This window comes from Vigna unguiculata, chromosome 11 (assembly GCF_037176805.1).
Source record: "Vigna unguiculata cultivar grain cowpea cultivar isolate G323 ecotype 2 chromosome 11, ASM3717680v1, whole genome shotgun sequence".
Lineage (NCBI taxonomy): Eukaryota > Viridiplantae > Streptophyta > Magnoliopsida > Fabales > Fabaceae > Vigna > Vigna unguiculata.
Genome location: NC_140802.1, coordinates 46,965,743 through 46,981,973, shown reverse-complemented (window position 1 = coordinate 46,981,973; position 16,231 = coordinate 46,965,743). Strand labels below are relative to the sequence as shown.

Here is a 16,231-nt window from a genome sequence, read left to right as displayed (position 1 = left end):
TGACTTTGTCGAATTTGAGGAGCGCGGTGATGTCGAAAACAGAAACTGATAATCAATCTGAAAAATTAAACAAAAGTAAGTAAATGTTTGTGATGAACAACGGAAAATATATGAAAATGAAAAAAAAAAAAAGAGATTGGAAATGCTTATAGTGACAAGTGCGGTGAATGCTAAGAAATGAGAGTCAATGAGAGTAGCCATTGTCTTTGTTTCTTCTTGAAAACCTAGAAGAAGAAGAAGAAGAAATGTTTGAAATCTCAAGAACACGTGTAACCAATGGTTTTATAGGTGAAGAGTTAAATAACTTGTGGTCCTGACTTAAAGGACCAGCTCCATGACGCATAACCAAGAAACTGTCAAACCCTAGTGCAGCAGTAATGGTAATCTGCAAATTGATGAATAAAAAGATACATAAGCATATTAGTTAAGGATACCCAATCAAAGAATAGATTGGATAACAATCACAACATATGCTTCATTTTGAAATGTGAATCACGTGTTAAATCCATCCCCTTAATGAGAATAAACTGATCCAACCTTGATAGTATTGGCACAGAGAAGTGTTGGCAGCCATCGACTTTCCCTTGTATCGGTTAACAAAAAAACTGAATCGTGAGCTTCAATTAAATCATGCAACCTTTTACAATCATCAAGCACACTATCGTGTTCCTGGCTTTGTATGGGATGTCCAGGCATTGGTATAGCCATAACAATACCTTCTGCATCCTGAAAATGAAAAAAAATGCATGTAGTTTATGTGAAAAATACGATGATCAGATCTACCAATTTAGCATCAAGTGAAGTCTTACGGATTAATAATTTACCACTGCTGGAAATATCCGTTTGAGACTTTCAACTGCTGCAGTAGCTTTAAATTCACCACCATTAAGACAGTTATCCAAAGTATAAAGAGACTGCCTCAATGGGTTAGACATAGCCACCCTACCATTGTCAACTAGAGTAATTTTTCGAACACCCCATGCCTGCAAGAGAACGATTCTTCCATTATCACAAATTGAAGGATAAGAATGACAATATGATTTTCTCAACACTCACCATAAGCATGCGTGCGACCTGGCATCCAAGCGTGCCAGCTCCAAGGAGAAGACACTTCATGGAAGATAAGGCATCCAAGTTTAGAGATGGCAAAGCACGCCACCTCATAAGCTTTAAATTCAAATCTGCAGCAGATATGGCCAATCTGATAAGAGACAATAATACAAAACTATAGATTTACTGAAAAAATAAGAAGGCATTTTATGAATGGAAAGAAGGAACAAGTAGGAGGGCGGGCAAGAGATATCAGGGAGAAAATAACCTGGTTGGATCCATGGACTGTGCAAGGCTTATACACCTAGAAGCTTTTCTACCCTTATTAAGTTCCCATCCAACTGCACTAGGCACTGTGTCTTTCCACCCTATAAAGTTACTCCTTCCAAGTTAGAAATAAAATGAAAAATATACAAAGGCATATCAATAACCAATAAGTGGTTACACAATACACAGTGAAACTTTACCTTGTGGAACTGTTATCAATGCTTCACCAACAAGAGACAACTTCATATCTGCAAAACCACGGTTCTCTCTATAGCAGAAAAATTGAATTGAGTTGAGATTCCACCTCACAGAAATAAGTGCTAAGAAGTTGCGAAGAGGCCATCCAGGATTCTTTGGGAGATGACATGGATCATAAAATCCAAAGAAGATCTGCCAATAGAATCTGGTAAATTTCATCAAAGGACATCTACAGTTTCACATTCAAAAAGCAATTTTACAAAGATTACATTCAACTGTCTTCATTACCCTTCGGTCCTTCTAGTTTGGCTTCTGTGCAATTTTCATGCTAATGTACTCCCTCTATTTATAAAACTAAGAAAATTTGGTCAAAGTGCAGTAAAGAATAAGGATGCCGGAAAAATCAGTGACTTTGTCGAATTTGAGGAGCGCGGTGATGTCGAAAACAGAAACTGATAATCAATCTGAAAAATTAAACAAAAGTAAGTAAATGTTTGTGATGAACAACGGAAAATATATGAAATTGAAAAAAAAAAAAGAAATTGGGAATGCTTACAGTGACAAGTGCGGTGAACGCTAAGAAATGAGAGTCGATGAGAGTAGCCAATGTCTTTGTTTCTTCTTGGAAACCAAGAAGAAAGAAGAAGAAATGTTTGAAATCTCAAGAACGCGTGTAACCAATGGTTTTATAGGTGAAGAGTGAAATAACGCGCGCGCTAAAGTTTTTGTAATAAAGATATTGGGAAAGGTAAAAAAAAATAATTTGGATTCAAGAAAAAAAAAAGGAAAGTTTTTACTTTATTTTATTCATATAACAAAGTAAATTTTTTAAAGTAGAAAAATTGGAGTTAAAATGAATTTTAAATTGAAACAATAAGTATTATAAACTTTTAATAAATAAAAAATGTATATTCTAAATAATATTGTATTAAAATTAATTAAAAAATATTATAAATTAATAATTTGTTAATATAATAATTATATTAATAAATATATCATTTATGTATAATTGATTATAGAGAATATATATATATATATATATATATATATATATATATTATAGAGAAAAAATATTCTTAATTGTGGTGATTACGGATGATGATGAGTCTTATGAATCATGGCAGTCCTTGCATACAATATCACTAAATATCGATATTAAAGACATGATAAACATATTTGAATCATAAATATTTTACAAAGAGTTAATACTGTGTTTTTCTTTAAAAAAAATATATATTAAAGATGTTTAGTAATTGATTTAATGTTATACTCTAAATTACTGATTTACTCCTATGGATTTAAAATAATTATCATTTTTTATTTTTTATAGGCTTGGCTGAATGATAGATTTAGTATGAATGATATTAAATTCGTTTTTATGATTGTATTATGAGTAAAATATGTTATGTTTTTCTCTTTAAGTTTTGAATTAATTTAGATAAATTTGTTATGAATTTATTTATTTACTTCAATTAGTTTAGACCAACTTGTTATGACTTACTTTAATTAGTTTAGAAAAATAAAACTTATTATAACTTGACTAATTAACTTAAAATCCTAAATTAATTTTTGTAAAAATTGTCATATTTTACTCTAATTAGATTGATACGGAAGTAATAATTGTGACTGAAAAAATAAACTTTCAAAATTTTAACGTAATTGACCCTAAGTTGAATCTGTAATAACTAAAAAAACTAAACCCAATCAAATATGTAGTCGATGAAAAAAAAAACTAAGTAAATGCATAATCAATTATGTTATTAATCAATATGGACAAAAAGATTATAAATAATTGGCTCACATTATACGTAATTTGGAATTGAACAATTGAATTCAACTCGTCATAGAGGATGATCTTGATACAATTTATAGTTATGAAAATCTCTTTTGGATAAATCTTTTAGATAGAACATTGTAATTTATTTTATTCAATGCATTGTAACATTTATATCAGAATTTCAAATATTAATAATGTCTTAACTTTAATTTCTTAAATTTGAATAACAGTTTAATTTTAGATAAACGATATCTTATAAAGGTTGAATGATTTTTTCTAAATCTAGTTTAAATAAAAGACAATAAACAAATATTTTCACGCGAGCCTATAAATTGGAGAACCTCTTGTTCCTAAAATATTCTTTGTTTATTGTTTTTTTTTCTATAAGGATCAGATAGTTTTATTATATTTTGCTGATCACTCTTTTTGCCTTTAAATGTGTTATTAGGGATAGATTTTGGTTTCTTCTGCATTTGATGCGTGAAAAGTGGGTTACATCGTCTTCTTCCACATAAAAAAAAAATGTGAGTTAATTTCTTTGACCTGTTTTGGATAATGTTTTATTAATGAGTTTGCAGGCTGATCAACGGTTTACATAAAATTTTTTATAAACTCTATATTTATATAATTAAATTAGTAAAATAATTTTTTTTATAAGCCCATTTTTTAAAATAAATTATATTCATAATTTTATAATTTATAATTTTTATGTACAAATCTATTAAAAATATAAATGACTTTGAATTTGATTAAACCATGAAAGAGAGAGTTACTTTTAGATGAGATGGACGTAAGTGAACGAGTCACTTTTGAATGGATTGGAGAAAAATCGTTAATGAACAAATGACTTAAAAAAACACACAATGGGATTGTGTTGGTGCAGTTACAATTTAGGAATTTAAGTCAATGCAGGTCAACTGCGGGTCAGTCCGACCCACACAAATTGTGATTTCTGCGATACACGTCTAAACGAATCTGCGAACTAAAATACTCATCTTCCCTCACACTTATTCTAACATACCACGTTGTTATCCCATCTGTTATAGATTGATTTATACAATTATTTTTTCTATTTTCGGTTCCAACTATTTTGTGTAACTAGATTTACCCTTTCATTACATAAAATATCATAGTATATAATATACTTTGTTTCCTAGTTAATATTTTTATATCGCATTACTTGTTTTATAATTATTACACTATTCACAATATTTATTTTATTAGTTTAATAATAAATTTTAAAATATTGACACTGAAATCAATGATATTGATTAATATTAAAATATTTGTTAAGTAAGCAATATGATGAAAATATTATGTCTCCTTAAAAATACAATATTTTTATTTTCTTTTAAATTTATTTCAAAATATTTTATGATATTAGGCCATATGATTTACGGAATATACAATATAAAAATATAATTAAAATGATTGATCTATAAATAAAAATTATAAAAGTTTAAGGTTAATTAAACATTAAAAGAATAAATGTTCGGAAATATACTTCTATCAATAAAATAAAATAAAACATTAATTAGTGTTACATTAAAGATGGATCTGTTTTATATGGTATTTATTTTAAAGATAGTACGTGATATAACCTCAATTCACATACGTAATTTATATTATTTTTAATCTAAAATGGTTGTGTTTTTGTTTTTATCTATTTCCTTAAATTGTCGTTGTCTTCTTTCTTATGTAAACAAAAAATTATGCAAATTTTATAAAAATTCAATAAACAAAACAAATTTAGTAAAATTTGTATTTATTCATCGTTTAAACCTTTTATTGAATTTAGTTTGACCTTAAGAAGTAAGCAAAATAAATTACTATAGTAATAAGTGTAACGTCCCATTTAATTTATAAACATAATTAAAGGAAACGTCACACATAAGATAGTAAAATTACGCAGTCCTGGGATTCCCAACATCACCCGTACAAAACCAGGCACACCACGATGCCAACAAAGCAGGATAACAGTTTGACTAAGAGTTTACAATCCAAAAACAACGAATACAGGGGCCATGGCCCTAAAGAAGACATCAAGAAGAGAAGTGTAAGATCCAGCCCAGACGGCTAAGCGGTGGAATCACCATTCCCCTGTTGACCACGAGAACTTCGCCCATCTGCTCCCATCAACCAAGTCGATGATCATCGCAAGAAAGAATAGCCACATACAACACAACCATGCAACGAAACGGGTAAGCTAGAGCCAACAACATATGTATCATAAAATCAAAAGCATTTTCATCATCTCACATCCAAATAATCAACCAAACATGTTATGACTCTCAATCAATACACTACGACTCGACTCGACTCATCCGGATACGTATAACTTGGTCAGATTCAGCGGATGCTTGCACTTGTGGTGGATACCTCTGCTCGACCCTGAGCTGCTCACCCCCGAGCTATATGTTACAAGTGTTACGATGAATCAAATCTCCCTCACCACAAGGTTAGCCCTTAATGAATTTCAGGCCTCCTGCTACTCTCACCACATGGATCAGTCCGCTCTAAGTGAGACTAACTGGCCCCTTAGAGTGTCAGGATGCAGTCCTTACCTTGAATCCTTACCTAGTTATACAAATGGGGCACCACCATGGAAACCCACTAACAGGGGCCATGGGATTACGTCCCGACCACTGAAGCGCAACCCTGAAAGTCTCACCTAGAGACCCCAATGTATTATGCACTGACACGGACCAGCATACATATACAACCAGGGATTTATACATACATTGTACACAAGGTTTCAACCCAAAACCCACAACAAAACTCCATTGCTCATATGTTGAATCATTACCAACTTGTTATTCTCGATCAGGAGTAAGGTGTTTCTCCTCATGCCAACCATACCAAAGCTTTACCAACCACCAAGATTCATTATTGCTCATACCAAGTTTGTGACCCCACACACACACATATGTAACCAACTCATCATATACAAGTCATGTAGAGATCATGCCAACTTTCATGCCAACCCATCATTTGTAATTCAGGAATTATACCACGTATACCTCATACTCCATTATATACATATCACTCATCATGCATTCATACCCAACCAAAACAGACCATTCAAGAATAAACAAGTATTCAATCACAGCACTGCCTCGCCCAGCACCTCGCTCAGGCTGAGGGATCTCGCTCAGACGAGACAGTCTCGCTCAGACGAGTCCCCTTCCACCTAGGCGAGGGCTCAACAGGAACAAGAAGGCAACGCGGGATCTCGCTTAAGCGAGATCCCTCTCGCCTGGGCGAGTTGTGTGCTCGCTCAAAACACACCCAGGTCGCCTGAGCGACCACTCGCGCAGGAAGCTCTAGGCGAGTCTCTGCACATCTCGCCTGGGCGAGTCGAGCTCGCCTGGGCGAGTCTAACAGTGTCTGCCACTGTTCGCACCTGCAACGCGCATGTTTTATAGACCAACCAACCATACAGATTACTTTCACGCATCAAAATGAAGAATTTAACCATACAATTAGTAACCAACCCACAAACAAGTCGAAACAACACAGGACTGGAAACCCTAACTTCCCGTACCTGGAGGAAGGGTTAACGGAAGTCTTGGCAGCACGATAGCTAGTACTGTTGTCCCGAGAACGGCTAAAGAGCTGGAAAACAGTGGAGGAACAGAACCAAGGGAAATTTGTTACAAAGACCTGACTGGACTTAATGCCAAGGAAAAATACATACAAGCTAGGAGGGTACTTACGCGGAGTATGAACTGGTCTGAGCTAGCTCGAAAGGGACCTCAGGCAAGCCCTAGCAGAGCGTTCTGTAAGGGTAAAGAGAGTGACGGCTGCTGGATTTTTCTGCAAGAGTGCAAAGTGGGGGGTTAGGGCATCCTGAAAGGGGTTTTATCAATTGGGCCAACCCTAGGCCCAAACACAAGAGGGCAGCCCTTAACTTTAGGGCAGAAAATTAATAAGCCAAATTTAATGGGCCTTACAATAAGTCTTTCTGTTTGTTAGGATATATTATGAAGTCAATTTGAACCAAACAGCAGAGTACTCTGGTTGCGGTTTGAATACGATTGCGGTTTGAATACGTTGGGTGATAAAGTTGATAAATATGGGGTGGCAATTAGGGTTTGGTGCATCGGGCCGGCTCTAGGCCGCAGAAAAAACGCGGGACAGATCAGGGTAGTGAATCCGAAGGTCCGGTCCATATAGGTTCGTGGTCTACGCGGGTCGGTCTACAAGTTCGCATAAAATAAAATAAAAATTGCACTTATGTATATTAATTACTTTTTTTATGATCTCTTATATTAACGTTTCAAATTTTTGTATAACTGGAAAAGACAAGTATTATGTAATTTTATGTAATTTTTAATGTGCTAAAATTTAAAGAATACACTGTGTATGTCATAGTATGAAAATGATGAAAATGTTGAATTATCAATTTATCATCTAATTTTCCAAAGTTTTTACTTAATTTTGTAAATTTCTTAAAATTTCTCAATTTTTAAACATTGAAAATCTTATCATAAAAAAAAATTAATTTAAAAAAAAAAGAAAAGCGGGCCAGTCCATGGACTCGTGAGCCAAAAAAAATGCGGAACGGATCCGTGTTTTCAGCCCACATAAAATATGCGGGACGGGACGGACCAACCCGTATTGTGCGGGCCTTAAAACATTTTATTGATTCTTTCTCTATTTTAAATAACAACTTACATTTTATTTTAATATAACTAATTGTATTTTTAAATTACTTTAAATCACAATTGTAAAATTATAATATTATAATTTGATCAATTAATTTTTTTTATTTATCATATTCATTAAATTCGTTAATTTTTCGTGTAATTTTTATTTTGATTCACTCAAATAATTTGGTAACTTATTTATGCTGATAATTATCACTTAATCACATTGATTATCATTTAAAAAAACACGTTATACAGTTTTCTTTAATAAAAAAATATCAATTAATCAATTTATTCACAGAAACTAATAAAAAATATTTTATGATACCATAGTCAAATTGTGTATGCTAAATATATACATTGATCACATCTAATAAAAAAAAATAACACTGATAAAGGATTATACAATTCCCTTTTATTAAAAAAAATGGCATTTAATCGATTTGTAGACAAAAACTATTAAAAAAGAACGTTTTACGGTACCATAGACAAATATACGATAGACAGATCGTGTATGGTGCTAGATATAAACACTAACTTTAGAAATTAACAATACTAAAAAATTTAATATAATATTAATTATATATTTTATGTAATTACTATAATGAAGCTGTAGCTAATTTGATTAATTGACCAATATTTTTTTCATTTAGAAATATTTGGTTTCCTACAAAATAAAATATTTTCAATTTTACAGGATGTATTTGTACGTACGTGCTTATACGTGCTCCATATCACTATTAAGATTATAGAGTATTTTTTTAATTTTAATTCATAGAAACTATTTTTCTTTTTTACATTATAAATGTCATAAAAAACGATTGAGACAAAAACTGTGTCAAAAAATACAAGAAAAACAGTTTTTTTGTTTATTTAGTTATTTAATTGGGGGAAGCATGATGGGCCTAGGTTATTTAAAGGCTTAAAAAAGAGCGGAAGAGTTTATACTCTCACAAGGCCCGGGTCGGCGCATCGCATCTCAATTCAATTGAATTGATTTTCTCTCTCCTCCGATTCCTCCTTCCTCGTCTCAGCACCACGCTAGTTACAGCATTCTCTCTCAAATCTCACCCTTTTTTTATTTATTTATTTTTTATTTTTCACACATTTAAAATTGCAATTCTCCAATTTTTATTTATATAAAAAAAAGGAGAAGTAATTTTAGGAGGGGGAGCGATCCCCTAAACACGAAAATTGAAATCTAAATCTACAACACCTCAACACAAAATGGCATTTCACGTAGCTTGTCCAATTACATGGTAATGCTCTATGCTATGCTAATGCTAAGCTATCTTTCTCCAATTCTTTTTATTTTTTTCCTCTCTTCTCTTCTCCTCTTTTCGATTACAATAACCGGTCTCTATTATATATAGAGTTTCGCTTTACACTCTTTTCCCTTTCGTTTCATTTCGTTCTGCTGTGGTTTGTTTTTGTGTTTTGCAGTCGCCGAATCTGTTTCTGCGCGCTAGGGTTTCCTCGCGGCCTTCACGCTTCCGACGACGGTTCCGCTGCCAATGGCTTTGCTCAGGACGTCGGCGCGCTCCGTGACTTTCTTGCCGACACATGCAGGGACGATGCCACCGTTCAGGTTCCTGTCCCCAAGGTTCTGCCGCCGCCTCCGCCGCCGCCGGACGGGATTCCTCTCAACGCCGACGCGCTGGATGAGTCTGCCTCCATGAAGGCCAAGCGCATCGCGCTACAGCGCAAGGGCGCCGCCGCCATGATCGCCGCCGAGGAGTACGCCCGCCGCTTTGAGTCCGGCGACGTTGTGGTGAGCCTTGACTATGAGTGTTTGGCGTTGGTGCTCTCTGTTTGGTGGAATTTAATTTCGTTGTTTCGTGTTAAATGTTGATTTTAGCTCACTGCTGTCGGAGTTTTGATGTTGAATGCATGGTTTGATAGATGAGCAGGATTTATCACTGTAGGGATTGTTGTGGTTTTGGTACCAACGTTATATTGGACTGAGTGTTATTGTCGTTGTTCTGAATATGTAGTTGGGTGTAGAAGTGGTTTTGATTGTGGGGTATTTTGTTATACTGGGTCTTAATAATGTGATATGATTCTGCGGTTTGATTTTGCAGAATACTCCAGGAAATGTTACCGGAGAGGAGCAGGGGCAAGCTAATAGGAGCTATTGTCGAATTTGCAAGTGCGGAGAGAATGAAGGAAGTGAGAAAGCTCAGAAGATGCTGTCGTGCAAAAGTTGTAGTAAAAAGTACCACAGGAACTGCTTGAGAAGTTGGGGTCGAAATAGAGGTAAGGTGGCTCATGTGTATGTCAGTGTGGTCTATGTGCTGTATATTCTCACGTTGTGGGTTCCTTTTTGGCAGATTTATTTCATTGGAGTTCATGGACCTGTCCTCTTTGCCGAATTTGTGAGGTAAGGAGTGGAGTGTGATGCTAATGGGGTTGTACTTTTTCATGTATTGTTTGTTGGAAGGTTCACGTTATTTGTGAAAATGGTTGCTGGCTTGGTAATTGATCACACTCTCATCTAGCCATCTATTTTGCGAAGTATGTTTGTATTGCCCTCCCTAGAATGAAAGCAGCAATGCTTTAACACCAGTGGTGGTTCATGTTATTTCCTTGAATTTTTGGTTTGCATATCATATAGTTCTGATATCGTAGCTTGACCTGAAAATTGATATTTATTTATTTTTTGGCAATATTTGGTGGAGTCTAAGATTTGCGTCTTTAATTGAATGAAATAGGACATTCCCTTTATCCGTACAGAATGGGAACGTGTCTATATGTATACCTTTGTTTTTTAATTACAATAAAGTCTTCTTTATACCAGGTACAATCATTGTCTTTGGGATGTCTGCTGTTATTTTGTTTCCTGTGTATATGTTTATATAAAAACAGTTGAGTTTGGATATTATGTCATCATGTGGCCATATGACTGAATCATGTTTCTTAGCATTCACCGTGAACCTAATAATAGTCTACTTTGTGTATGATCATATGCTGGTTGATTTTAAATATCCCTGAAATTCAGCTTTTATTTCAATGTGGAGTGTTTAAAATAGCTGGTTTCTTGTGTACTTCACCTGCTTGTTCGATTGACTGATGAATTTGACTAGTACCCAAGCACAGGGAACCCACCCTCTAAATCCAGCTATTAAGGGGGAAGAATCGTACACTTAAATACGACTACACTGGAGTATCCCATAGTACTTACTGTGGGACTTAGGCAACCTATAATACTTAAGCTCCTATCAAAATTGAACGTCTTCATAGAAAATTTCCATGTACCAGCTAATATTTAATTGGATCTCTGGTGGTCTTATGCTTAATTTCTTTCATCCAGGCTTGCAGAAGGACTGGTGATCCAAGTAAGTTCATGTTTTGCAAAAGGTGCGATGGTGCTTATCATTGTTACTGTCTGCAACCTCCTCATAAGGTAGAGTCTGTAACCTTTCTAGTAAGCTTAATATTGATTTTATACATGTCATTTCATTCATTATTATGCATAATGCAGAGTGTTTGTAATGGGCCCTATTTGTGCACAAAACATGCAAGGTGTCACAGTTGTGGGTCAAATGTCCCTGGAAATGGATTAAGTGTGAGGTATGAATTCTGAATAGTTTAGCTTTTGCTTTGATTCTTACTGTTTTTTGATGATTTATTGTGATGTTGCCCTTCTATAATGACTCTATTAATGCCCCGATGAAAGTTGTAAGATGAAAGATAAGTTAGTTTTGTCGTCAAAGTCAATCTTCCTGGTTGAAACAAAGGAAAATTTTGATGTTTTTTTCTTCCAGTTACTACTCTCTATTTTATTTATTAACCTTTTGCTCTAGGAGTTTCAGAAATGATAAATGGTGCTTTGTTTTTATTTTTAACTCATGAATTTAAACACTTTATCTTCCTCATATTTGAAGTGTGTGCTTGCATTTTCTTTTTATAATTTTAGACATGCGCAAGTCTAGTGGAATATTTGAAGTAGTTTAACGTTTTCTTTGCCTTTATAGTTTTACATGGCTCCATGGCAGTTAATTCCTCCCTTTCCGTGCTGATTCATCATATTATCATTATAGGATGGACTTACCATTCTTTTTTTGTTTCCTAAAAAATGTATAGGTGGTTTATGGCATACACAAACTGTGATGCATGTGGAAGATTGTTTACAAAAGGGAACTACTGTCCCGTTTGCTTGAAGGTTAGCATCTCTACCAATCTTCCTTTCTTGAATGGTTCACGGAATAGAATACAACCCTGCATCATTGGGGGAAGTTCTCATAACAGTCTTAGAAGCAATTTCTTTCTATCTTTGCGTGTGTATTTGTTTTTCTCACAGAACTTATCTGCAGCTTATCTTATTTCATCTGTGATATTTTGAACCATGAATGGTTTGCGGAATAGGATACAACCCTGCATCATTGGGGGAACTTCCTAGAACAGTCTTAGAAGCAATTTCTTTCTATCTTTGTGTGTGTACTCGTTTTTTCATGGAATCTGCAGTTTTTTATATTTCGTTTATGATATTTGGAACCATGAATAAAATTGTGCACTCACCCATGCATGCACTCTGGATTTTCAAATATTGTCTTGAAGTGTGATATAGGTTTGTACAAGGTCTCTTGTCCATCTTTGATATTATGCTGTACATGTATGAATATAAGTTAATTTCATCTTGGCCTCTCTTCCTTAACTCTTTTTGTACCCACCCTGAATACTAGATTATATTTGAAAAAATTAAACAATGAGGGCAGAGCAGGAGTTCTTAATGCTCACTGTATGTTTTTGACTAATTTTGTAGGTCTACAGAGATTCAGAATCAACACCTATGGTTTGCTGTGATACTTGCCAGCTTTGGGTACATTGTCAGTGTGATAATATCAGGTTAGTTTACCCGTCACATTTGTGAAGTTGGACTGCTTTTAGCTTTCATGTCATATATGGACTGTTTTTATGTGCAATTTTGGAATACGTGTTTAGGAACATTCTTCGGTTTTATTATGCTGTAGACAATGATTACATTCTAGTTTTGCTTCTTGATCCTAACATTTTAGTGCCGGGCGGATTAGTATTTGGGTGTTAATCATGCATCATTTTATCTGGAATAGAAGTTATTGTATGGTTAACTTGTTGTGCAACACACTTAAAGTGAAATTGACACTTAAATAAAGTAAATTGCACTCAATCTTTTCGAGATACATACTTTGTTAACCCTTTTACCTATTAGTTTCTATGAAATTTGTCTGTTTCTAGTTATTTATTCAACATTTTTGTTTGAATGGTGTGCTTGTTGATGTGCCCCGACCTGCTTTATAAATCACGACTTCATTGGACCTGCCTGTTTTGAAATGACATTAATAGAATCTTGCTTTTGAAATAAATGTTTTGCAGTGATGAAAAATATCACCAGTTTCAAGTGGATGGGAATTTACAGTATAAGTGTCCCACTTGTCGTGGGGAATGTTATCAGGTATGTGGTATATGCCTTCAATATATAATTACTTTTTATCTCCCATGGAAAAACTCTTTGAGATAAGTAAACCGTGATCTTTTACTCTCTCCATCCATCTTATGAGGATTTGTGTGCTTCAGGTCAAGAATCCTGAAGATGCTGCACAAGAGATTTGGAGGAGAAGGAATGTTGCTGAGAGAGATTTGATTGCTAGCTTGAGGGCTGCAGCTGGTTTGCCCACTCAAGATGAGATATTTTCCATTTCACCATTTTCAGATGATGAGGATAGTGGGCCTTTAAAATTAAAGAGTGAATATACCCGTTCCTTTAAGTTCTCTCTGAAGAATTTGGCAAATGACTCACCAAAGAAGAAATCTTCAAGCAAAAAAACTGCCAAGAAAAAAGACTCTGAGTCATTTATGACTAATAAAGTTGACACACATAATAGTTTTGATGGACACAGTGATATTAAATCTGTGCATAGCTTAGACGACGACAAGAATGATGATATACAATCCCAGAGAAATGATGGTCCAGATGTTTACTCATCACCTGCTACTGGAAGTTTGAGTCAAACTGAAGCATCTTTCCCTATTAGTCAACCAGGAGTTTTGAAGCATAAGTTTGTTGATGAGGTGATGGTCAGTGATGAAGAGAGGAAACCTAGAGTTGTTCGAATTAAAAGCAACAAGCCAAATATTCTGGATAGTGAAGAGGAAAGTGGAAAGCAGAGTGTTAAAACTCAGAATGTGAAAGGGAAGAAGCTGGTCATAAATTTGGGAGCACGGAAAATTAATGTGGCCAGTTCCCCACGGTCTGATACGTCAAGCTGCCAAAAAGATCAAGATCTGGTCACTGTTAATGGTATACATCTATATATCATTATTCTGTTCCCCTTGTTGCTTGAGAAATAGTGATTGCGTGGTTTGATTTTTGTAGAAAGTGGTATATGGCTTATTTTTCCGTCAGTTCTTTCTCCCTATTAAATCATTGACCCATTTTAGACATTATCCGGGAGAAAACTTTTAATCATCCTGTCAAATAATTACGAATATGCCACAATTGTATCTGCATTTTGTGTATATATGCATGCATTCTTGTATGATTTGATTGCCCTCTCCGGTTCTGTTTCTTTCCTCTTTCATTTTTTTTTGATTTTTTCCGTTCATATTTTCTTTCAGGTAATGAAGATATAAGCCAATCCAAGAAGGGAGACAGATTTGCATTAGATAAACAAGACGGCACTGCTAGGCATATTGATGGAAAAGGTACACCCCCACACCACAAACTTTGATTATTGCCTTCCATTATTGGCTGAAAATTTATTTTATGCTGACGTGAGCTGTCTTGAATTAAATCTTGCCCAATTTTCTTGTGATCTTCAGGAAATAGAGTTGACTCTGGACAATCAAAACTTTTTACCGTTTCGGGAAGAGAAGGAAATTTGATTAAGCTGGGAAAAGTTAAGCCAGATGTTTCTGAATTCAACCCAACTGCCGGTAGAGGCAATATGTCTGATGGGCGTATAAAACATAGTATTGATGGGATGATTGGTCAGGTTGGAATCAAAGCCACATCAAGAGGTGAAAGGACGAATTTGGGAAAGCAATCAGAAGGTAGCTCTGATGCAAATGATGAGGTAGATGACAATAATAATCGTACACCTTCGCATTCTTTGCCAAAAGATTCTAAACCTTTACTAAGATTTAAATTCAAGAAACCTAGCATTGAAACTCAAAATTCCCCTCATCGGGAGGAGGAGAAGACAACAATCAAGGGCCAGAGGTCAAAAAGGAAGAGACCTTCACCTTTTAAAACATCATTTAATGAGTCTGAAGGCGTAAGTCAATCACATCAAGACAATGCAATGGATGAGATCATGGATGCAAACTGGATTTTAATGAAATTGGGAAATGATGCAATTGGAAAGAGAGTTGAAGTTCATCAGACATCTGACAATTCTTGGTTAGTGCCTTCTATGACTTTTTGTTTATTGACGGGGAAAACCGAGTATTAAATAAAATAGCACACAAGTGGGGTGAGGCATCGTAGAAATTAGTTTTTTTATCAAAGGAAGTTTGTTCCAATATTATGTATTTTTTCCCCAAAATTCCACTTCGCAGTATATTACAGTTTATGCTTCCTGACCTTCCATTTTTGTTCAGGCACAAGGGAGTGGTTACTGACGTAGTTGAAGGCACTTCAAAGTTGTATGTTGCGTTAGACGATGGGAAAGTGAAGACCTTGGAACTCAGGAAACAGGGGGTCCGTTTTGTTCCTCAAAAGCAGAAGAGATCCAAGACATGAACTACACCTGTCCACCACCCTTAGTGACCATTTAATGTGGAGACCTTTTTTAATTGACTTTGAAGATTTTTCATCTTTAAGGTCTCTTGCTGAATTTATATTCGTAGCTGCTCACATTGCCGCTGATTTTTGGGTGAAGCATTCTCAATTGGAGCAAACTTCAGTTTTCTTGAAAGAATTAACCATTTACTCAGTCCTCTTTCTGGGCTTTAGGTTCTCTCGATTGCTAGTTAGATTTTTGTTGCTTTTCTACATGTATCTGATTTCAAAGTAGATTCTACCTATGGTGTATAGGTCATCATTTCTGTAGAATAGATAAGTAAAGGCGAAGCTGTTAGCTGTATGATTAGTGTTGCTAGTTGTTTTTGTGAGGTCAAGGCTTCATGAATTGAGATATTTGTCTTGAAAGATGAAACTGTTGTCATTTTGTTAAATTAGATGGTAGTTTACTTCTGCCTTTTCGCCCTTCATATTTGCACTTGCATCCACTAAGATTGTCCTTTAAAACAAATAGAAATATGTGCGTGGGCAGGAACAAAACACGAAAATGTGTAAAAATAAATCGTTAAA

General features: G+C 34.8%; 2 protein-coding genes across 2 annotated transcripts; one reads left to right on the top strand and one right to left on the bottom strand.

The window, feature by feature from the left end:
* Positions 1–92: 92 nt before the first annotated feature.
* On the bottom strand, positions 93–2,187 carry LOC114169322 (ubiquitin-like modifier-activating enzyme atg7). Its single transcript, XM_085668509.1, has 8 exons — positions 2,072–2,187; positions 1,804–1,979; positions 1,518–1,707; positions 1,319–1,418; positions 1,057–1,201; positions 825–983; positions 538–726; positions 93–385 (listed from the first exon to the last, which is right to left on the bottom strand). The coding sequence occupies exons 3-8, from the start codon at positions 1,561–1,563 to the stop codon at positions 185–187; spliced, it is 840 nt and encodes a 279-aa protein (XP_085524635.1). The 5' UTR covers positions 1,564–1,707; positions 1,804–1,979; positions 2,072–2,187; the 3' UTR covers positions 93–184.
* Positions 2,188–8,897: 6,710 nt separating this feature from the next.
* On the top strand, positions 8,898–16,114 carry LOC114169396 (RING/FYVE/PHD-type zinc finger family protein). Its single transcript, XM_028054538.2, has 13 exons — positions 8,898–9,200; positions 9,385–9,712; positions 10,023–10,197; positions 10,272–10,321; positions 11,252–11,344; positions 11,423–11,511; positions 12,025–12,103; positions 12,704–12,786; positions 13,294–13,372; positions 13,495–14,218; positions 14,536–14,622; positions 14,740–15,319; positions 15,520–16,114. Exons 1-13 carry the CDS (start codon positions 9,169–9,171, stop codon positions 15,659–15,661), a joined length of 2,541 nt encoding a protein of 846 aa, XP_027910339.1. The 5' UTR covers positions 8,898–9,168; the 3' UTR covers positions 15,662–16,114.
* The last annotated feature ends 117 nt before the right edge of the window (positions 16,115–16,231 follow it).

What these genes read in the sequence shown, in the direction of transcription:
- LOC114169322 (XM_085668509.1), bottom strand. Translation starts at nt 1,563, where the DNA reads ATGAAGTTGTCTCTTGTTGGTGAAGCATTGATAACAGTTCCACAAG. An exon ending in AACGGATATTTCCAGCAGTG is followed by an intron (nt 727 to 824) that starts GTAAATTATTAA and finishes TTTCATTTTCAG; the next exon opens with GATGCAGAAGGTATTGTTAT. An exon ending in TCTGTGCCAATACTATCAAG is followed by an intron (nt 386 to 537) that starts GTTGGATCAGTT and finishes ATCAATTTGCAG; the next exon opens with ATTACCATTACTGCTGCACT.
- LOC114169396 (XM_028054538.2), top strand. Translation starts at nt 9,169, where the DNA reads ATGGCATTTCACGTAGCTTGTCCAATTACATG. An exon ending in AAGTTGGGGTCGAAATAGAG is followed by an intron (nt 10,198 to 10,271) that starts GTAAGGTGGCTC and finishes CCTTTTTGGCAG; the next exon opens with ATTTATTTCATTGGAGTTCA. An exon ending in GGAAATGGATTAAGTGTGAG is followed by an intron (nt 11,512 to 12,024) that starts GTATGAATTCTG and finishes AAAAATGTATAG; the next exon opens with GTGGTTTATGGCATACACAA.